Source organism: Chroicocephalus ridibundus, chromosome 6 (genome assembly GCF_963924245.1).
Source record: "Chroicocephalus ridibundus chromosome 6, bChrRid1.1, whole genome shotgun sequence".
Lineage (NCBI taxonomy): Eukaryota > Metazoa > Chordata > Aves > Charadriiformes > Laridae > Chroicocephalus > Chroicocephalus ridibundus.
Window position 1 is genome coordinate 14,226,806 of NC_086289.1, and position 22,941 is coordinate 14,249,746.

The 22,941-nt window shown below is 43.2% G+C and overlaps 1 protein-coding gene across 8 annotated transcripts in view; it reads left to right on the forward strand.

Moving 5' to 3' along the window:
- The window catches only part of SH3PXD2A (SH3 and PX domains 2A), a 275,496-nt gene that overhangs the window by 226,990 nt on the left and 25,565 nt on the right, over positions 1–22,941 (forward strand). For 7 of the 8 annotated variants that reach the window (XR_010071697.1, XR_010071696.1, XM_063339359.1 and 4 more), the window contains 2 exons: positions 7,877–7,990; positions 13,020–13,103. Coding sequence is in view for 6 of the 8 variants with exons in the window: in XM_063339359.1 (XP_063195429.1) it covers positions 7,877–7,990; positions 13,020–13,103 (198 nt within the window). In the remaining 2 variants the exon portion in view is untranslated. The remainder of the gene's footprint in view (positions 1–7,876; positions 7,991–13,019; positions 13,104–22,941) is intronic. The other variant, XM_063339361.1, reaches the window with a different exon arrangement.

Here is a 22,941-nt window from a genome sequence, read left to right on the forward strand (position 1 = left end):
GCAATGTCCAAGGCTTCTCCATAGCTGTTAAAGTAATAGGTAGTGCATTTACTCCCTTGCTTTAAGGACACAACTTGTGTAATTTGTACTGGATTATATGATGGCTTTGTGGATGTACATGCCAATTCTTGAAAACGTGTTTGGCAGATTCCTTCATTCCAGCTGTGTCAATACGAAAATCTGAGGTCCTTTTTTTAAACAGGGAGGGGAAGCCCCTGGGTAACAATTGGGCCATAGCAAATAGCTGCAGATACAGCACTTGGGGTTTGTAACTATCAGTTTGTATTATCAGAACCCAAAGATAAACTGTGTGCTTACTTACCTCCACACACGCATATACACAAGAAGTCACAACTGTAATAAGAGATAAATATATAAGTGTTTTGCCAAATGTGCACCTCTAGAAGGCTTGTCACTTCCTAGCTTATAAGATTTGAACAAACACAGTAGTGTGGTATTTCCTAGCTGTCTAATACTGTGAATATCCATCGTCTCTGCTAGTGATGTAACCCGTAAAGTATTAGAGCTGACTTGTATATTATCCAGTTTTCTCTTTTCCCATGAACTTTCCCATGTTCTGAACACTTCTACTTTTTCCAGAAGTACGAGGAAACATGGTTCCAATCCCAGTAGAAGACTAGGGTAATATGTATTTGAATGCAGAGGTCAGGGTGTGAATTTACGTGTGTGTTTATGCATATAATGTGATGTGAAACCAATCCAAGCAAGCTAGATGTTTAAGCCAGAATCTGAGATGCACTTTGGGACTCTGTATCGAGCGCTTATGTACACACCTAGTCAGCTGCTTTTGGTCTAGAAAAAAAAACCAACTGTGTGGCAGCAATAACTAGGATATTTATTCACATGTAGTGGGCTCTCTGTGCCAGCCAGCTCTGCAACCATAGGAACTGGAGTACAGCAGCAGAGGGATATGCTAACAGTACAGCTGAGATGTCTCTATCTACCAATGCCACATGTTTAATAGTAGAGGTGGAGGAAGAGGACAGACTGGAAGGATTAGGATAGCAAATCCATAACCATATAGACTTTAAACAACTAGTTACCTTAATAGCCAGTCATTGCAGGAAAGAACTTTCTTATCTCCCTCATATGTTACAGCACCCAAACTGTAGGATTCATTTCTATTTTCCTTGAACTCAGTAACACCTGAACCAGCGCAAGGAACGTAATTCCCTGTGCTGCTGCTGAGTCCTAAGCACTGCACTTAGAGTTGCTACCAAGTATTGGTGGAAGACAGCAATCTGTGGTCTCAGCTCTTGGCCCTTTGTTCCAACTTTTAGCTCCATGATGCAAAGTGCTGTTCTATTAATGGCCAAAAAATGATATCAACAGAGTCCAGCCTTCCAGAAGTCCCCACCTCCTGCTCCCCATCTTCTCCCTCACCTCAGGAAGCCCTCTTCTCAAGTATTTCCATCACCAAATTAAGCAAAAACTGCTGCGACCCATACTCTGAGAACACAACTCAGCTTTCAGACCCTCCCTAAGGAGGGAAAGAAAAGCGTTTCCAGGGACACTTCATGTGTGCTTTGGGTTGTCTGGGTTCTGAAGTAATGCTCTTAAGGTTGTGTTCCTATTATGTTTTTGAATGCTGGAGCAAGGCACAGGAGTGTGCAGCCTCTCCTTCCTTCTTCAATGTGTTCTCTCTTCACCAAATAAAACTATCACTCTAGTTTAAGGGTAGCTTGCTGGGCAGAATGTAATCTGTGGCTGTGTGACTGCTGTTGAATAGCAGTCATGCATGTGGTTTCTAATGTATGTCCTGTCACATGTTGTGGCATATTTGGTACCAGGAGCAAAATGTTTGCTTATTACATTTCAAATCTTAATTATTTTCTTTGAGAAGAGAAGCTCATGTTTCCTTAAAATAAATAAATAAATTCAGCTTTTAATGTTACGGTGGAAAACCTGTTTCATAACCCATGTAGAAGCTCCAGATTCCCATGCTGGTGTACCAGGAAAGTGACAGGTGTAATCCTTTTTCTTCTTTCACCTCACATGAGAAAGCTAACAACTCTGCCCCATTACAGTGCTGTGGGGCTCATGGGGTATTTCATCAGCAAATTTAATAAACCTCATGATGTTAAGCAGTAACTTGGAGTGGTGAGTTTTATTCCTGAATTACTTAAACCAGTACTTGGTACCTAGGGTGCAGCCATAGTAGTTGCAAGCAAGATAACAACCTTCATTCTTGACTGTGAGAGCAGTCAGGCATAGACGTTTGTGGGTTGCAGCACTTAGCAAAATTAAGCTCCCATGGGATATGGGGTTGCTCTAGGACATGAACTAGCTGGAAGGATCATGGCACGTGGTTGAGCTGGAAGCCTAATGTGTGGCCCAGTCTGCTTTGGGTATGGCACATAAAGGGCTGTGAACCTGTGCTGTGGATCTTAATTGTGTTCAAGTAGGATGTCTGCTGCAAGTGCATCTCTCTTCCTTGAGCGCATCTTTGCCTGAGCCCCACTTCCATCTTTAAAATGAGACAAATGTTGCTTTGTGGTTGAGTGGTGGCTGCAGTGAAGTCTGCAATGCACGCAGGCTGGGAAACATTATGTGTTTAAAGATGAAAGCTGCCTTTAATATTTCACCAACTTTAATAATTCATCCTGAGATGACAACCTTAGTCTGCTGTGCAGTGACTCACGCACGGACTTCTGCACCCCAAACTATAGTCAGCTCCATGCTAGGAAGACCTCTTACATATATCTCTGTTTTTAAAAGAAAGATGCCTCTTCTGTGAATTTTAAGGACAAAATGCTCAGAAATTGGACACTGGCCTTCATACAAATTCAATGCTTTCAACTCGGCGCCTTTGCCAAGTGTGTGGGACTGAAGGAGCCTTTTACAGAAAGCAGAACCAGCATGTACAGTGGTAGTGTCTAGCGGACACTGTAGTGAATTTTTAGGAAGTGGGTGTGAGAATATGCTTACTGCAGAAAATCCCTCTTGCAAAATGCCACTTCTTGGTGCCTTTATATTTCTGCTTCTGCATATTCTTTGGAGGTCTGTCGGAGGCAATTATGATTGACTTCCCTGTGTGTATAAAATATACATGTACTGTGTGGGAAGAGCTCTAGAGAGGTGGAAAAAGCAAGAACCTTCATCGGTGCAGCAATACTCTTACCTTAGCATTTTTTAATGAAGCAGATCACCTGTCTGAAAGAAAGTCATCGGCTGTTGGCATGAAAAGGTCTGTGTGCCAGGTCTGGAAGTGACCTGATTGCATCTAGTACTGCGTTGTAGGACAACTTTAAAGTTGTTGTATCTGAAAAAACTGAAGAGGTTTCCAAGGCAGAGGACTTAAACGGGAGCAGCACTCTGAAGCCCAAAGAACGCATGTCAAATGTACCAGACTGCTGCCTGAGTGGGATTTTTCCAAGACTCTTGAGAGGTGGAGTGTTATTTAAGTATTTGTTTAGAAGAATGTGTAGTCCACTCATGCAGGAGAGAGTCCCATTCCCTTTTACAGTATTGCTATCCTTCTTGTTTACTTTACTCAAGCTCATAAATTGACAATCAAAGTCTACAGAGAAATTAATAGTTGAGGATTAGAAACCAACATTAAGCATGATCCTTTTTATTATTTAAAAAAAAAAAGTGGTTTGTAGCATCTTATGATTAGGCAGACTTCAACAGGAATAGCTCATCTTCCTGCTGGTGTGCAGAAAGGGACAATATTGGAGCATGGATGAGTGAAGATGCATGTTAAATGTAAGCAAAATTTGCATAAAAGATAGTCCTTTATGTTCTAGTAGTTTCTATGGCGTGGGTTGTGGGTAACGCTTGCTTAATTCTTTTGGGTTTTTTAAGCCTTTTGGGGAGAGAACTGGGAATACAATTAAAAGCAAGAATGTGATTTTCAGAATCAAAGTGGTTTTGTCATTTATTCACTCTCCAGTGTGACCAGTCTATTTTGTAATCATTATCTTGCCATGTGTATGTATGTGTGGCAAGTGGAACCTTTCGTGTCTTAGTCACTGGTGTAGCTCCATGCTGAAAATGCCTGAGAGTTATCAGAGCCTAGATGGACGCTGAGTGTAGAGACATCTTAGCTATTGCAGCTAGGGATGCTGACAGACACCAACCAAAGGGTCAACATATGTGTGAGAAAATTGCACTCCTACCTTAAAAATTAATATTCTTGGATTAGTATTAAGGCAGGATTTGGAGGAATGCAGCAAAGCTCAAGCTGAGCTTGAGCTGGGCGCAGTGGCTACAACTCCCAGTGTGCCTTCTGTGAGGCTCAAATTCCCTTTGAATCCTCATCAGGGATGAGGGCTGATGAGTTTCAGTCTAGACATCCATGCCATATCAGCTTTAGAGTTGAATTTTGATGCCTGAGAGATAGGGGCATCTGTAAGGGTTAACTCAAGCTGTAAAGCACTACCTAATTTTTACAGATGGTGTGAGTGCAAGAGCGAACCTCAGACTGGCTTGGCAGTGCACAGAGATAACTTTACATAATTCCCTGCAGATGTTGCTGCAGAATGGCTTTAATAAAGAATTGTGAAGTTGAGCTCAACTCCAGCATAGAGGGAGAACTCAAAATAAATGCAATGTTTTGTTCTGTGTTTCAAAAGCAAGTTTTCTAACAATGTTTCTGTGATGCTCTGGGTTGGGAAAGATGACAGGGGAGGGGACAAGGCATAGTTTGTGCTGTTATAGCCCTGACTTTCTGCAAACAAAGGCAAATCTGTCTAATTGATCTGCAAACCATGAACTCCCATGCACCTGGGGTTGGGGGAAAAGGGTGGTGGGACCAAATGGTAGCTGCCCTAATGCTTCTTAATGAGGGGATGGTGCAGAGTAAGTACTTCATAGTCAGCTGGGCAGAGTTCTGCAGTTTGTGGCTGTCATGCATGGACTGCGTTGTGGAACTTGTCTGTGCTTCAGCCATTTTCTGCTAGGAGTTTGTCAATTCTTGCACTATGCTGTAATTTCCTTTCTGTAGTGTTATGGCTTAGATGTGCCATCATAATTCAGATTTTCGCCTCATAAGGAGTGAGCTGCCTCTGCAATGTCTGCGAGGCCACTGAAAGACCTTGCACGTCTTGCTTGTGAGCATCCGTTTTTTACTACTTTTGCTGCTGGGGGGTGCCACTGGAAGTTTCTCAGGCTTCTCAGTTGTTCAGGCTGTTTAAGTAAAACATACTTTTTTCTGTGGACATGCTATTCCAACGAGTTTCACTAAAGCCTGCTCTTTGTCCTTCTGAAAAGCAAGCTGGAAATGGCAGAAGAGAATTTCAAAGGAGGGGCTGGTTTTCTGTGAACCTGGACAGATGCTGCTGATTTCTCAGTAGCTTCTTGTTTATGCTTTACCCTTGAACATAGTTTATCATTTCTTTCTAAAGATTTCCTGTATAACTTTCATGAGCTCTGTGGCGATTAGGAGCTTTAATCTTAGTGATGGCTTGAAGAAATCAAAGCAGCTTAAAACCTCACTTAGACTGCTACATGCTCTGTCTGCATGTTGCAGTGGATTTGGTTGAGTTACTTGACTGTAACCCACCTCAAATGTGACTTGAACTCTAACTGGTACGTGGGAGCCTGTTTGTAAGATCAGTGGAGTCGTGAGGCCTTTTAGTAGCTGGGAACGGCAGTGGGGAAGCACGGTGATATGAAGGAGGCACGTGTATGCGTGCCCAGGTTGCCTTTTAGCAGGGAGCCCTGTTTAGATGGATGGAGGCTCAGTTACCCAGTGGCCCCAAACACAAGACCTTAAACTCTGCTCTGAGGCCACGATCAGCTCAGTGAGCCAAACCGGAGGGGCTGCATTGCGAAATGGGATAGCACTGGGTCGGCGTCAAGGCTGTGTGATCCAGCCCTCCAAAGACGGTTTTACCATGGCTTGAATTTGGCCCAAGCACACGTTTTTAAGTGTAGGCAAGTCCTTTTGTGCAATTGTGTTTAATTTCTTTCTGAGGAAGAGTTTACATAAACTATTCCAGTCTAATTGATATCAGCTGAAAGCCTGCTTCTGACATTTTGTGCCTAATTATAAGTGTATGTTAAACTGTGTTTGCTACCCATGTTGATACGTTACTAGTAAAAGAAGGAACAACCATGAAGACGTGTTTTTGAAACGGTCTGGCAGATCCTGCGTGTTCACTGCTGTGGGCTTCGTGGCAGGAGAATCCACCTCCTGCTGAGGGGGAATAACTAAATTTAAACTTTCCAACCATAAGCCTTGTGAAGCAAAGTTTCCAAACCTCTGCTGGGCCAGAAAATGGAAAGCCTTGTCTGAGTTTTGAGAGTAAATAAATAGAGCTACCTAGCAGCTGTGCAGTGGCGAGTGAGGGGTTTGTTGCCTGGGGCACATTGTCTCCCAGCCACAGGCCCCAGGGAGGAAAGTGAGGGCTTGTAACTACTGTCCTCTGGTAAAATCTTCCGTGACAGGATTTGAAATGAACTTGGGTGACTTAGCATGAACACTTGAGCATTGTTTCAGCTGGTTTATTTCTTTCTTTAAAGAAAGTTGCGTGTTACATGGCAGCAGAGCCCAGCAAAGCCTGCTTTCCCCTTGCTGGGCCCAGGGCTGCGGCCTCCTGCCTGTGGGAGGGCTGTGTGGCTGTCACACAGCTTGGGGCTTTGCTCTACTGTAAATTAACTAGGTTTTGTGCCCTGACTATTTACAGACTAAGTTGTCTCATCCCTCCCTTTGCTTATCGCCGGCAGACTTGGGAGTCTCCTGTGAAATCTGTTGGGTTTATGACAGCCATTAAAGTCTGTAAACTGCTTTGAGGTGCATATACAGAAATAGCTATTTTCTCAACTCCCTTTAGGGAGGCTGAAAGACTGCTGTTGAACAATAGTTTGCATTGTCTTGACAAAGCAATCTGCATTTTTTGGGGAGACTGGGAGATTGTAGAAAACAGCAGAAATGGTTCACCTGCTTGGCTTTTTATTGTCCTACATCTTAACCCTGACCTTACATAAATGGAGGAGAATCTAGTTGTGCTCGTATCTGCGAGCAGCAAGCCCTTGAGTGAGTCTACATCAATAAGGATTCCATAAATCAATTTAGGAATGGAGGATTCGATAAAACAAGGTAGCCCAGCAGGAAAAGAGACAAAGATAGTTATGGTTGGGATGCATTTAACCTAAAGATGGCTCACCTATAATTTTCTTCATCCATCCATGGATGAGACCTAAAGTTTATATCCATATAGCAGGTGACTACTTAACATTTTTGTAGATAGTGGTAGAAGCATGGTTGTTCAGGTGGAAAGGGAAATAGCTGGTGCTTATGGCCTGAAGTCACATTTCAGTTAGCTTTTGTCTCTTATTCCTGTTCTGTGCAGTACTTTCTAGCTTCGCAAGGCACTGAATTCAGGTCATGCTTATTAAACACTGTCTGTGGTGACAAGTGCTCTAGAAGCACTTATTTTGTATCCTCTTCTGAGACCTGCGCTCTTCTACTAAAGTCTTTCCTATTTCCATCTTTTGACTTCTGTGGTACCTCATACTAGGATTTGTCCAATGTTTGTGCTATTCCCATACCTTCACATACACATATATACACATACAAAGTGTTTTGATACTGTAGATGTACATGTTATAAGACACAAGAACTCAGATCAGAGTTGTCACAGAGAGACTTCAAATTTCTTAAAATAAGCTGATATTTCCTCCATTGCAACCTTTTTTAATGTAAGGGCTGCTGGCACGCTTGTTTACCACTGTGAGAGTATCTGATAAAAATGGTATGATAGGAATAAATCCCTTCTTCGAGGAGGAGGCTGCAGAATAACTCAAACCTGCAGTGAAGCTGCTGACTCTGTGTTGCCTTTCAGTAGCATCCTGCTGTTCTTGTTCCTCTTAATGTTGATTGAGCAAATTCTTTTACTTCTTTTTGTAGGTTGGTGGTTTGTAAGCACAGCAGAGGAGCAGGGCTGGGTCCCTGCTACATACCTGGAATCCCAAAATGGAACCAGAGATGACTCTGACATCAACACATCCAAACTTGGGGAAGGTATGGAAAGCTTTTTGTTATCAAGAAGAAACTGGTTTTCACTTGCTTTATGCTTTTTTTTAGCCCTCTAGGAAAACTTTGAAAACTCTTGCCGCCACTTGTGGCTGTTAATCCAGTGCAGTAACCTCTTCTCCCATCTTGTGTCAGTGAAGAAATTGAAGTACCATGCCTGTAATCCTTTTGTAACCAGCTTGGGCTGTTCAGTGTGACAAAAGGTTCAAAAGCCAAAATGATGCTCACTTTAATACCCTTAAAAAGCATACAAACAACTTATGTGCAAGTCCAAGTAGTATGTTCTGGTAGAAGTCTTGGTTCTCGTGTCCACAGAAGGAGAGAACTTGCATGGCTTGTTTGCAGAAATTATACAAGTGAGAGCTTTTAATTAGAAGAAGATGCTTGTTGGAGCAACAGGCCATTAAAAGGAGTGAGATTTAACTTTAATGGTTGCTTCTCATTACAATTTGCTTCTCGTTACAATTTTTTTTTTTTAATTAATCCTTGAAACTAGTTTCACTGCTGTTTGCTGTGGTCTGTGATTGTGTGGAAAGGTAATTTTATTTGGTGTGGCCTCATTCTATTAAAATTGAGATGCCATTTGTCATGTATATGTATTTAGCTGTGCTGGTTTTTGGCTGAAGATGCTTAATTCAGGTTCCAGAAATGGAATAGTACAACCTCACATGTTCCTCTGTTCCATTATGAAAGACTAACCACATCTTAATGGGCTTCTCATGTAGCAACTGTGTACAAAGGACACTTTTATTATGATTTGCTCCATTCTAATGAATCTCTTGCTAAATTTCTAGGCGCTCTTGACATGACACTTATGTAAAACGTATGTGGAAACTCAGCTGACCATTCCGTAGCACAGCCAGGAGGCTTAGATGTGTTGGGGTGACCATCTGCCCATTAAGATAGCACACAGGCAAAACATAACTTTGTGCTGGGCCCCAAGGATGGCGTCTGTGGCTTATTGAAATCTTTGGCTCTGTAATTCATTTTTCCCTGCTCAGAGCTACCCATATCCTGGGTCAGTTAGGGTTTAGAGACAGACTGCCTGTAGACTGGTAGGCCAGGAACCAGTCTGGTATGATGCAACATCTTAGCGGATGCAAAAGCAGTTAGTAAAGCTTTCCTATTAGTAAAGAACAAAAACTTACTGCTTTTTTTTTCTGAAAGAGTTGAAGAATGCCTTGTCTGTTGGTCTATAGCTTCCTCCCTTTTCCTGACTCTTAAATATGGTGAATCCTTGACAGCCTTATTGCTTAAACTGCTTTCATTTCAAGCTCTCCTCCGACTTTCATGTTGCCCTCTGGAGTGCACTCTGCACAGGGCTGTTGCCACGCAGCAGTGTTTCTTGGGTAATGGAAAATCCATCAAATGTCCCTTATCTTTTTCCTCTCGGTCCCCTTTAATCCATTAAGCTGCTCTCCTCAGCTATGGTCAGCAGTCATGCTCCCTGCCTTGCTCCAATTCCAGATATGCTGAAACCTGAGACTGTTCTCCCCTTTCTGTTCGGTTCCATCTCAGCGACAAATCTAATTGCATTACCTCCACAGCTGCTTTGATGTGCTCCAGCTTTCACTTACTTTTGAGTAAATTTGTTTTATGCTATTAGCCACATAAGCTGAGACTTCTTTTATTCTTTAGTTTTTACCCTCCTCCTGTTCTTCTTTACTTGGGCAATTCTCCTCCTAATGGTTATTCCATAAGAGAAGAAAGAACAACTCGGATTCACTCTCTTAAAGAAAAGTGTATAAAAGTGAACATACTTACACAGAAACTTGCCAACTTTTGTCTCAGTAAGAAAGAGAAAGGGACTCCAATATAACTGAGGAGGAAGGCACTTTAAGGGGATTAAGTGCCCTAGCCCCCGGATTTAATAGAATAGAATAGAATAGAATAGAATAGAATAGAATAGAATAGAATAGAATAGAATAGAATAGAATAGAATAGAATTGTTGAGGTTGGAAGGGACCTTTAAGATCATCGAGTCCAACCCTTAGCCTACCCTGACAAGAGCCACTTCTAAACCATGTCCCTCAGTGCCCCATCTACCCTTTTTTTAAACACCTCCAGAGATGGTGAATCCACCACCTCCCTGGGCAGCCTATTCCAATGTTTAATAACCCTTTCAGTGAAAAAATGTCTCCTAATATCTAATCTAAACCTCCCCTGACGTAACTTGAACCCGTTTCCCCTCGTCCTATCACTTGTCACCAGGGAGAAGAGGTCAGCCCCCATCTCTCTACAACCTCCTTTCAGGTAGTTGTAGAGGGTGATAAGGTCTCCCCTCAGTCTCCTCTTTTCCAGGCTAAACAACCCCAGCTCCCTCAGTCGTTCTTCATAAGGTTTAGAGTTGATACAAGTTTCAGAGTGACTCCTGCAGATGTTGACTTCCTGCAACTGGGCAATCTGTGCTCTGCCTACTTTGCAAGGGTAGAAACACTACGGTAGGGAGCTTTCTGTATCAACCTCTTGGCCCTCTCCATTTGCAGTGGGCTTGGAAAAAGTCCCCAAGACAGGTAGACCCAGAGGCCTGGTCTGCTGTGGCGGGCCCTTGTAAAGATAAGGAGGTGCTGAATACAACTTACAAATAATGCTGCCTCTACATAGCAGTAATATTTCCATGTGTCTCTATTTAAATAGTCTGTTGCATGAGAAAGGCAAAAGTGTTTCCTCCCGACATTTGAGCCTGCACAACATCTTTTGTCAGGATAAGGGTACACAGTCAACTGCTACCTGGGCCTGTGTTTAGACCAACACATCTTACAAGGCTTGGAGAACATTCAGAAAGCAATCTAAAGAAACATTTGCAGCCACAGGAGCTGTTAAAGTAAACATCTTAGAATGGTCTCTGGAAAGGTTTAGACGCTTGTTGATAAATGTCTTTTCTGGTGACTAACTGGCATGACCAACCAAGTCCCAGCCTGGGATTGAATGTCAAAATTCAGTATTATCGAGGAGGAAAAAGCCTGACTTGTACAAAAGCATCATTGTGATAGAAAAGGGCTATTACTGGGGATAGTCATATGTTGTGAGGAGGGCACAGTGTATCTCTGTGACCCACTGTGTTCAAGGGGTGCTCCTGGATGGCTGAATCCTCCAAAATCCCAGTGTGAGCAAGGACCTGTGGATGCCTGCTCTGTGGTGATACCAGAAGCAAATTTCTACCCCTTCCACACCACTCCTTCCTACAAGCCCTTAAGTTCAACATGTTTCATTTCCTCCCTTCTTGCATAGAAATGTCCCAATGCAGGCAGCCTTACTGTGAATGTAGCTTTAGTTTCTCTCTGCTATAATCTGTATGTCTAGTGAGGTGTCCTGTTTTGCCTCTTGTGTAGCGTATGTGTAACTGTCAGTCTAATGTCCTGTTGATTTGGAGAAAGCCACCAGGTTAAACCAATTTGTAAGAAAAGCACTGCCAGTAAGGAGTGAAGACAGCTCATCTTCTGTGCCACCATGGGCTTCCAAAAGGATCACTGATTTCATTAGCCAAAAACAGAGTGATCTATAAATTTGAAATCCAGCTCCTCTGAAAACTTGTGGTGCTTCTTTGACCCACATGGGACCAAAGGGGAAGTACAGAGTACCACAAACTAGACAGTGTGTCTGTTCAACGCTACTCACCACACCACCCCTTAGGGTGACTAGGGAAGGTTTAGACCTTACAGCACAGGAGAAAAGGAGGAGAGGGAGCTGGATGCAAAAGTCTGGTCTAAGCCCCTGGCAGATATAAAGGGCAAATGCAACTTTATTAATTTTTTTACTTGTTCAGCTAATCATTGCCCAATCGAATAATTTTCTTGTGCTTGATTGTCTACAGAACATAGTTCTAGAAGGCGGTTGTGTCTGCTCTCATGAGTGTAAGGGTATATTTCCCAAAATGAGTGCGCGTAAGCAGAAATGAGTGACTATTAATGGTGTGATATTGGAGTTCATGAACGCCTTCCTAGCATCACTAGCAAAACAGTTGTGTTTGCACACTAGCGATAGCCGAAGTATAATATTTTGCATTGCTTTGTGGCAGCACCAAGCACCCTTGCAGTAGTTGCCAAACTAGCGTGGAAGCCCTTGAATGGAAAAAGGGAATTGTTTGTCTGTGTTTCTGTGCTGGTCAGCGTTTCCTGTGTTGTTCACACCTTCACAAGCGGAAGAAGGAACTGAGTACAGTTCTGCATATGCTGTTCAGAAAACAAATGGTCTCCTTTGTGCACAGCTGCTCTCACAATGCCATTTCCATAGGTGTCTTGTCTTTGTTTATATTTTAAGCATAAATTATTGTTTCAGTGTGTAACTAATTCTCAGTTCTGGCACGTTAGCTTCTTGAGCCTGTTCAATAATTGCAAGGTTAAGTTTTTCCTTATATTTTTAATCAGTATACTAGAAGTTTGGTTCATGAGAATTATCTGTGTCAGTGATTGTGAGTCACATGTTTGAAGCAAGGGGACATCGGACACTTTTTCACTTGGTCTCTGTTCCTGAGTGCTGCTGTTACAAGTGAACTCACATAAGAGAAGCTGCCTCTTTTTTTTTTTTTCTGGATTTTGTTTATAGTGTGATAACTTTGCTTAGAGAGGGTTAGTGCCCTGTTGGGTTTGACATCACATGCAGTAGACTGAATTCTTCAAAGATAATGCAGATTAACTAGGAGATGCAACAACAATGATGTTGGTCTGTCCTGCCACTGCAGCCGCCTTGGACAAGTTGTCTTCAGTTGTGCAGCTTGTTTTGGTGGGGGGGGGGGGGGGGGGGGTGTTTTTGTTTGGTTTTTTTAAGGAAAGCCAATAGCAATGGTGGCAATTTGTGACAGTTCTAGTTGGGTCATGTTGCTCAGGCTCAGGAAGCTAACTTGTTCCACTGTACTGTATAAACTAACACAAAATATCTGCATCTCACCTAGCCCCTTCCTGCTAACAAGACCAGTGCTTGTAAATGCCATGTTTTGTTTTGTTTTTATTCCTCACCCTTCCATCATTTTTTCTTTTTTTTGTTTTTTTTTTTTGTTTCCATCCATGTTCCAAACTAGTTTCTAAGCGACGCAAGGCTCACCTGAGACGCCTGGACCGGCGATGGACACTAGGCGGGATAGTCAACAGGCAGCAGAGTCGAGGTGAATCAATAGCTTCCTATGGCACCAGCCCCTAAGGGTGCACCAAAAGCCATGCTACAGTTTCAGCTGTTGTGTGCTGGGGTCTGCATCTTTGTCACTCTGGTAGAGAGAGGCCACAGTTCCAGAGTTCAGATGTGGATTTTGTACTTGACAACTTGAGGGTGTCTTGGAGGCAGGGCTAGGCACCCCAAGAGCTGGAGGCTAATAACCAAGGGTAACTCTGCAGTCTGACTCCTCGTGCTGCTTGGGGAGGCTCACATCTGTTGTGTTTTGACTTTGGGCATATTCATACTCAGTCTTTCCTACCTCAGTAAGGATAAGTGATACTTTCAGGGCTATTAAAATGAGATGAATGCCAAAAAGCCATGGTCAGAGATGTGCGCACTGGAAAAGTGCTTGGTGTGGAAAGATGAGAATCCTTCCAGTTTCAGTCCTCTCTCTTCCTTACAAGCAGTGCTTGGTACTAAAGACACTTCTTCAGAACTTTTGGGGAGCTTTTGATGTCAGTCCTAGGTGTTTAAAAATACCACCAGTAGCAGCATTTTTATTTTTGGGTTTTTTTAGCTTTTCTGGTCTGACAGCATGGCAGGGTGGGGGGAACAGCTTGTGTTCTGAAGCTGCAATCGGTAAAATCTGAGGAATCTTCCAAACCAAGCATTTCTGCAGTGCATGTGAATGATCTTTCCCACAGTAAAGGTATCCCTTTCTATCCCTTTCTGCCCTTCTTGCAAGATTGTCCAGATGTGGTATTTGTTGCACTTTAAGAAGGAAGGAGGTGGGGGGAAGCATCACTTGCACCTCTGTTAACTTTGAGACAACTTTACTGAGGGGATGGAACCAAATGTAAGCACAGGAGAAGATTCCCCGATGAGGAAAAAGTGTCTTTTGTTACTAAGGAGAGAATGTATTTTTACAGTAGCAATTCTACCTTCTCCTGGATTGGTGGCGGTTCTACATGCAGACTTGTGTGTGTGTCAAGCACATACAACTTTTCAGTGGCCTTTTACCTTTGCCTCAAAGTATTCTTGAGGAAACCAAAAATAAGAGGGGTGTTCTTCCTACTGTGGCTTGACTCTGCAGCAACTGAAACTACCCTCAGAAGACAATGTCTTGCTTCTCAGCCACCAAATACACCCTGAAGGCACCAAAAAGAATCCCACAAGCACACATGCTGGCTTGTGAAAAAGAACTTCTGCTTATTTCTGTACCCCAAGAGTTTGGGAGCTACTTATTTTGCATTGTCAAAGTCTGCCAGATACTTCCTGGCAATTTAACTGGGAGAATTTCTGGGAATCAGTTTTCTAAACAATTTGTTTACTAGTTTAAACAAATATATCCTTTCATATTCATACAACATTGCAAACAAAGCTCCATAAAATATTAAAACTGCATGATCAGTCTCTTAGCATAGTTGACTGGTAAGACTCAAGGACCCAAGTTGCATTCCCAGGTTTTTCCTCTTGCACTGTTACACCCACCATCTGTGTGCATCTTCTCCAGTCCTGCCCCCTGACCAGTGTCTTCCCTGGCAGTTTTCCCCACCACAGGCTCCCCTAGTCTGTTCTGTTGCTGCCTTTTTCTTCCTACATAACAGTTTCTTCCCTATTAGGCCCAAGCAGTAGGCCTAATTTGAGCGTGTTGGAGAATGTGCTTTATCTCAAACTAAATCTCGGCACTTGAACTTGGCACAAACTGCAGCATCTCAAGGTTTGTGGCACCCTCCATGGCTGAGCTGCTTCTATAAGCTCTCTCTAACGCATTTCAGCAACTGCTAGCCAGGCTGACGAAAAATAAGCTGTTTAATGTCATCTGACATAGTAGGTTAGGGAGCTTTTACAGGAGCAGGCTGATTGGAAGTAAAGAAAGTGATTTGAGTACTAGGGGGGCAGGTTGGAGACAATGGTTTCATCATCTGGCATAGCTGCAGCCTGTACAGACATCTACCCCTCCAAACTGTAGCTGTTGAAAGTATGAGTCTCTCTGGGTGTCCAGACCGCTGCTCTCTAACAGATCACAGTTTATGTGAGGTCAGGAGAGATTCTTTCTCCCTTCTTTCCCTCCCATCCCAGCCCAAAAGTCTTCTAACAATGCCAAATTTGGGTGGGTTTGCACAGAAATGACAGAATGCATGAAGTGTGCACACGCACCCCCCTGCCAACCTTCAAGTCCCGGCTCCAAAGCGCAGAACTAGAGCTGCTCAAACAGGAGATTGCCAGAATTGTTCAATGCAGGCAAAACAGCTTCCCTTCCCCCACTTGGCTTCTTTCTTGGAAATAAATTCAATTAAACATTTTGGCTGAAATTCTTCCCACCCAGTGATATTCTGCTTCAGATAGTCCCTGCTGTTGGAAGGGTTAGCTCCGAGAGTTCACTGGAGTTTAAAAGCAAGCTGTAAAGGATGCTTCCCTTTATATTTGTGCTTGGGTACCCCTAATAAGCCTTTTTACTGACTAGGTCTATGAAAGAACCACTTAAAAGCCAGAACTGAAGGAAGTAAGCATTGTTTTTGAAGGCCAGGATTTTCTAAGTGATTTAGATATTAAAAACACTGGAAAAGCCTGAGTGCGGAAGGGAAGGGTGTTTGCTTCCCTGTTACTGACTGCCTTATGGGGAATACTTATCAGGGGTAGCATGTGGCTTATGTATTTCTACCCCTTTCAAAGCCATTTGAAGAGGCTAAGCATCCCTGAACTTCAGATATTTGGGAGCAACGTTACTGGGTCTGTGAATAAGAAACATGAAAGACAAATTATTGAATATCATGGTAGTGTTCCTTTTTTTTTAAAGCTAAAAAAAAAAAATAAATCTGCAAAGAGAACAGCTGTCGTCTGTTTTTACAAAGAGAAACAGATGACATTTATTGCTGAACTTTTCTCTTTAAAATGGTCCATGGTGTGCCCAGATCTAAGAGATTACGTTGGTTTATGTTTCTTACCTAGCTGCAGGGCTTGTTTTTTTTAGAATGTTAAATGTTTTTAAATGTGGTACATTTTCTAAACTTTTGTCTTTGCTTTACAAAACTCCAGTAATACAAATATGGATTTGAGGAGAAGCCTGAGTGTTTGTAGTTTTCCTCAGTCCTGACGCTTGTTAGACCTGCAAGCTGCAGAGTTCATGTTCTCTTGTACCGAGCAAAATGCTAATTCTACACATGCATTTATTTGGAACTTCCCCTGGAAGAGGACTTAGGATTGTTTACAGGCCAATTTCATGAGAAGTCATTTGTGCTATTACAGTTTGATTGGGAAAACTAGGGGTTTACATGCCTGGTTTATATGCCAGGTATTTGACATAAGTTATTGCTGCTTTGGTTTTGTGCCCAACACTTTCAACTGAAGCTGTTACAATGCAGGAAAGCACTTTAAAGTTATTCATATCAATATATAGTGACATATGGGCTGAATTTCTGCGAAATGAGCCTATTATTTAAGAGTAGCTACTAGCAGAAAAAATAAGCTATTCAATGAAAGAGTTAAAGTTAAAACTTGGAAACTACAAGTCTTCCTATTGCTTGCCTAACTTAGGGAGAGAGGGAGTTTGATGGGGAGAGGTGGATGGGGCATGGAGTGAAGGCAGCCATGTAACCCAGTGGTCCCTGTACTTGAACCTCATCTTGAGTTGGTCTTGGTACTTGAACCCCATCTCCTAGCCTGGGTGGGTTACTCCGCAGTCAGTTTTCTAGCTGCGGAAAGAGCCCTCAATCAGCCTGACTGGTGTGCTCATGCATTCTTACCCTTTCCAGCGTCCCACCAGAGCCACTTTGCCCTCTTCTGCAGCCCCTTCATTACCCACAGGACTTCTCTCTTTGTTTTCACTCTTATTCCTCTGCTTGTCCTTGATGCTGTTGAAATGTTTGTCACTCACAGCACAAGGCTGCTTTGCTGTGCTAAATCAAACCAGCATAGAGCAGCTTCAGACTTAGTCTGTTCTTTCTTCTCTCTCTCTCCCCCCCCCCCCCCCCCAGTGCTCTAAGGAAAGTAGTAAATGTTTATTGCCCCTTGCTGGTTGAAGAAAGAGCATGTGCAATACAGAACTGTTTAGAAGAAATGTCATTATTGTTCTTTTCTATCTGTTGGCATGAGGTTTTCTGTTGTTAAAAAAAACGGGGGGGGGGGGGGGGGGCGCGGAGGAGGAGAGGACAAAGCCTGAAGAGCTCCTGTCTGCAGATGAACACATTTGATAACTGTGGGCAGTTATTTTCTCTCCTGAATATTTAGACAAGTAAAACAAAGTCCATGTTGAATTAATGCATCGCTTTCTGGAACAGCGAGACTTTTTCCAGAAGCAGGTCTGACAAAGGGGGGGGTGGGGTGGAGGAGTGGGGGAGGGCGAGCACAGATTGCTGACTGAGGGGAAAGTATTTTGAAAGAAAATTCTTATGTGGTTTGTAAGATGTAGGGTTGGGGCTGTTGCATTTTTGCTGAGAAATCATTAATTGGCTAATTTCTAGCCCAGTTCCCCCCTATCTCCACCCATACTGACATTTCAAATAAGGATGGGGTCACAGAAAGTTGGGGGCATGTACAAACACCAGCTGAGCAAAGGAAATTACTCCCTTACTTGGTTGGCTCCTGAAGTGCTGCAGATAACTTCCACGCTTATTTATGGAGGCAGAAAAGAGCGAACTTGTAAAATATAGGTGAAGGAGAGGTATGCGAAACGGGGTGCTTAGAACTTGGAAGCAGAAACGTATGAGCTCTGGCCATTTGCCTGGGAGAGATGAGACTTATTATGCAGGGCTGGAAACGTGCATGGTATTTTAGCTGCTTAAAGGCAAGGTTCCTGTCCTAAATAGTTTACAGCCTAAACAAAGAAAATGAGATCCATGCATCAAAGGAGCCTGGGCAAGTGGCAATTTGGCATGCATCTTATTACAGCCAAAAGGTTTTTCACAGTGGAAAGTGATATTTATTTGGTATTTTTAAAAGCTTTTAGAGAAAGACTAAAACTAAGCTCGTTTGGCAAGGCAGGAAGTCAGAGTAGGTAAGGCTTATTTTAGTAAGGATTTGAGAGTTTCGGGTTATTTGATACCACGGAGGAGGCAGCCTAATCAGGTTGATGAGGCAAGAGAAAGAAAGGCATGGGGCTGAGTAGGAAAAGAGGAAAGGATTTGGAGGAGTGGGAAATCTAAAGGGAGCAAGACATATGAGAGTGTGTATTAGGATATTAAAGCATGGCACAGCACACAGGCTTGAAAATTCAAGACAGGACAACTGAATTGGGTGTGTAGTTGGTAGGAGTCTGGCTGAAGTACCAGCGTGCTGCTGTGCCAAGAGCCTTAGGCAAGAGCAGTGTGCCGAGAGGCTGAGAAGGGAGCAAAGGAGGCAGGAGGTGGCTGTGCAAAAGAGGTCGAAGGGCCAGATCAGGGCTCTAGCGGTGAGGAGCGGCACTGATAGAGGTTTTTGAAGATGTTGGGGAAAGGAACTGTTACCGTGGTGATAGACTAGGAGGAATCTGAAATAACCAGTGCCAAAGGAATCAGGGAAAATTGAATAAGGAAGATTTGGAAAGCACTACTGAAGCTCTGTGTTACAACTTGAGCAGTAAAACCGTAGGTCTGCTTTCCTTGACCTGTGAGTAAGTATAAATCCAGACAGCCAGAGGAGGGACCAAGTTGCCTTTTCAAGACACCTCATAACTTTAATGTGTAGTATGTGTGTGCACGAGCGCACGTGTAAAATCTGTGATTCTGGTTTGACATATGGGATTGGAGGAGCCTCACAAGCTGTCAATTTCAGTGTCTTGCACTGTCAGACAATTAAGTGTGGGGTCTTCAGGAAAGGATGGAGCTTTGTCTTAGCTGTTCTGAGGTTTTTCCTGTGGAAGAGGTGGCTTAGCAGGTCATCTGATATGGAAATGCCCAATGCCTAAAAATTCTTTGAGATTCCCATTTTACTAGTAGGCAGAAATACAGCAGGTAAAACAAAAGAAAACCTATTTGGGTATATGCTGATTAAAGGGAGCGTGATGGGATGGACACATCTGCTGGCTTGTTAATTACAAGCTATAATCCTACTCAAAAGGAAAAAACACAAAGCAGTCTCGTCATGGTCTGCTATTACACAAAAATAAATGGCATTGGCATTAAGTCCTCCTAAACTTTAACAAGCTAAATGTAGCATCCCTGCTTTTTCTGCAGCCAGTATGTTGTAATCATAGCCATTGAACAGGCTGGGTGAGATGGAAGAAATATTTCAATCCCCACTACACTATGGCTGCACAGGTGACCTCTTACTACTTAATGAGCATTGCCAAGGTGCCTACAGGTCATCGTGCTCTGCTGTAAATCATATGATGGTTTAAGAACTGCATTATAAATCCTACTTATGCAAAAAAGTTGCACTTTATTAAGTTGCATCCTGAAGTAGGTGAGAGACGTGTGGGTACTCTTAAATAATCCTACCCTGGTTTTAGATCGTTTCATTTATGTTACCTTGACTCGACTTCCAGCAGTCTCAGTAGTTGGCCTCTTTCCTCAAAATTAAGTGAAGCTGCATTGAAACTGGCCTGGCTTAGTACAGAGAAAAGTTTTACATAGAGTTTGTGGTGCCACCACTAAAAGAACCAGTCTCACTTTCCCCAACATCTTCCCTTGTCCTTTATGCTCATGCAGATCTGCAATGAACCAAACCGGGCTTAGGGTCATACTCCCTTTTCCTTGGTCTGGTTGGCTTCAAGTCCATCTCACAGCAGAGTCCTGAACTGTGCAAGGAGAGGTGGTGGGTGCGAGGCAGGAAGAAGGAAGTAGAAGAGAATGGTCTCAGCTGCTGCAGCACTAGGCATGCATTCATAAACTTTGTTTTTAAAGAAGCTTTTTAGGTTTAAAGCTATTGCTATTTGTGTATAGGAAGAGCTTAGCTTGGCAGAGCACTCTTACATTGCTGGAAGGGATACAAAATGGTTGTGTGTATGGTTGGGCGCTTTTTTCTCTCCTAACAGCCATGGAAGGGCATTAGATGTCTGTGGCTTGTGGAGAAGTGACCCATAACTCTGAAATACCACTGGCTTCCTTGTACCAGGTCTGCTGAAAATAGCATGGCTGCATACATCTGTGTAAACCGCATAGGTGCAGTGCAGTACACCGTATAGCTCAAATGCTTTGTCCTGTACACATACATATCTCTGAGATGGACTGCAGCATGTAGGGGGCAAATCTCGGTTGCTTGAAAAAAGCCCTCTCTAGTATCGTGGGCTGTTACAAAGACATGGGAACTGTCCTCTGCTGTCCACACTCTTTTCCCAGTGATCCTCCAGGATCTGTCTCTGTATTTTGACCCCAAGTCTCTACTGTCTTTTTACAAGAGACCACAGTTAGAGGAAAGTCGTCCCTTCTTTGCGGGAGAAGAAAAGGAAGGAGGAGAAAGACTGATAGAGAAGTGAGGTTTTAGAATAACTAGTGGACTGAGTGCTGGGCTGCTGGCATGTCTGGGAGGGCTGGTGGTATACCACCCAGCTACAAGTGGGTGGTATAAGTGGGGTAGTCCAAACACTGCAGAAATTCTTGTTGTGCATGTCTTAAATAGTGTCTGTGTCCAGGGAGCAGGGAGAATGATATGTACTAATCCTTTCGTTCCAAGCTAAGTGGGTTGCAGTTGGGTAATGCATGATGTGACAGACTTGTATCATAGCTCTTTGCCAAACAGGCTTTGCTTCTTCATGCATGCCTTGTTCAGATTTACTAGTGCAGCTAAATTTCCACTAGAGGTACTTCTTTCAGTTCAGCTGGCGAGGGTATCTTTGACCTGCAAATTAGAAGTAAAGAAGTACAAGTGAAGTTGGCTAAATGAGCTATTAAGAGACCTCTGGGTGTCATGCATTAAGGACAGAGGTGCCTCTGTGTTGTTTTCAGCGGATTTGGAAGGGGAGTAGGACTTTCATCCCATTATTTCCAAAGTGTAGCCTTTTAGCTGATGTGTGTGCTTTGTAGCACGTAGTAAAGTTTATTCTGCCCACTTGACCTCAATGGTGAAGTTGATGTAATGGAAGCTGCAGCTGGGGAATAGAAATTATACTTTTGTTTGCATTTTTTTGCTGGTAATTGTTAAGTCAAAACGTAATGAATCAAAATTAAACACTTCTATATTCTCTGTAGATCTGGGCATGCAACTTTCATATAGGTCTGCCATGGTTTACTGACTTGTGTTTTACACCATCGCCTGTCATAGTATCTGAATGAAACCAGCATGGTAGTTCAGGTTTGTCAGTGTAGCTCAGAGCAGTGCCTTTCTACTGGCTGGTGCTCTGATGATTCTCTCATAAAACAGCTCATCTGTGCTGTCTTTCCAGTAACTTTATGTATCATTCACAATATGTCAAATACCTTGCCTTAAAGACTTTTGAATAGTAATCTGATATGTTGAATGCGACATCAATCAGTCCTTTTAAGTGACACATCCACTGAAAGCTCCTCTGCTCCCTTCAGCAAATCTCTCTTGATACAAAACGTCCACTGGCTAGACATCGTCTTTGAGAAGCAAAACAGAATTACACTTTGGCTGCAAGGGGGCTCATATCTCCAGAATACTGTTTAAGTTACAAACCTCATGTATGTTTGTGGTATCCCCTGCACCACTGAAAGAAACCAAACGTGTGTAATCTTGGAAATGGCTGTAATTTTTTGCTGTGAAAGCACTTTGAAAGGGGAAATTGTAATGGTGGCTTCCTGGTTTTGATCTGTAGGCTTAAAAATAGAACTGCTAAAGAAAAATGTTGTAGGACCCTCTTTTCTAAGTTAATTTTGACACTATTTTGGTTGCCTTGCTTCATGGAAGAACTTTTTTTTTTTTTCCTCTCTTCTCTTCCTACTTCCGTTCAGTTTCTTTTTCCTCTCCCACTGTGTAGGGAAGAATCACCTGAAGGCTCTCACTCAAAGAGCGTTAATCTTGACTTGAAAGCCACAAGACTGAAGGTCTAAGCGGCAGAGGTGCTTATGGACAGGCTAAGCCAGCATCTGCTCAGAAAAGCCCACCAGTCTTACCTGTGCATCCCAGAGTCACAGTACATGGGCAGGGCTCCATCCTCCTTAGCAACTCAGCGTTTCAGTTTCTAGAGCTGGTCCAGTGTCTCTGGTCATTCTGAGTGTGGTGTGTGTAAGGCAGCAAGGTGAGAGCAGCAACACGCAAAGCAGCATCTGAATACGGGGGGCAGAGTGCTGCTCAAGAGCACTCTCTCTCCTCAGTAAACCTGAGCAACGGTGACAAGCTCAGCAAAGAGACTGAAGCTCTCACAGCCGAAGATGTGGCTTTTCCATGCAGCTGGCAGCTGCTTTTTCAACTCATCACCTCAACAGCATGATCAGTCCTTTCCGGCCTGTTTCAGCCAGAATGAGTGGAGTTGGAGAATACCTCCACTCTTCTATTCTGCCTTACCTTGAAACTAACTGGAAGGGAAGTCTGGGAGTTGGTGGCTGGGAGGAAGGCAGTAATGAACAGGTGATGTGTGCCCACATGCATAGCTGTAGGTCCAGAAGTTTGCAGAAGTTGCTAGCTATTGTAGTCGCTTGCATGGATCTGTTGTCCCTTTCCCTTGAGAAGCCACTCATCTATATTTGGAATGGAGAGAGTAGGTCTGTGTGTGGGAGGAATGGATCTACTGTTTGGAAGATGATTGCATCCTAGTTTTCAAAGGACCCTCACCCCAAACTTTGATTTCCCATGAATGATCAGACTCAGAAACACTCTTGCATTTGATGGGTGACCACTCTCTCAGTTGCTCACACAGGAGAAGTCCTGCTGGAGCAGGAGTTTGGAAAGCTGTATTGAAATCCAGGAGGGAGCACCACACTCATGGCCTCCTACCCTGTCCTCTGCAGAAGGAGGGAGGTCACTCCCCTGAAGAG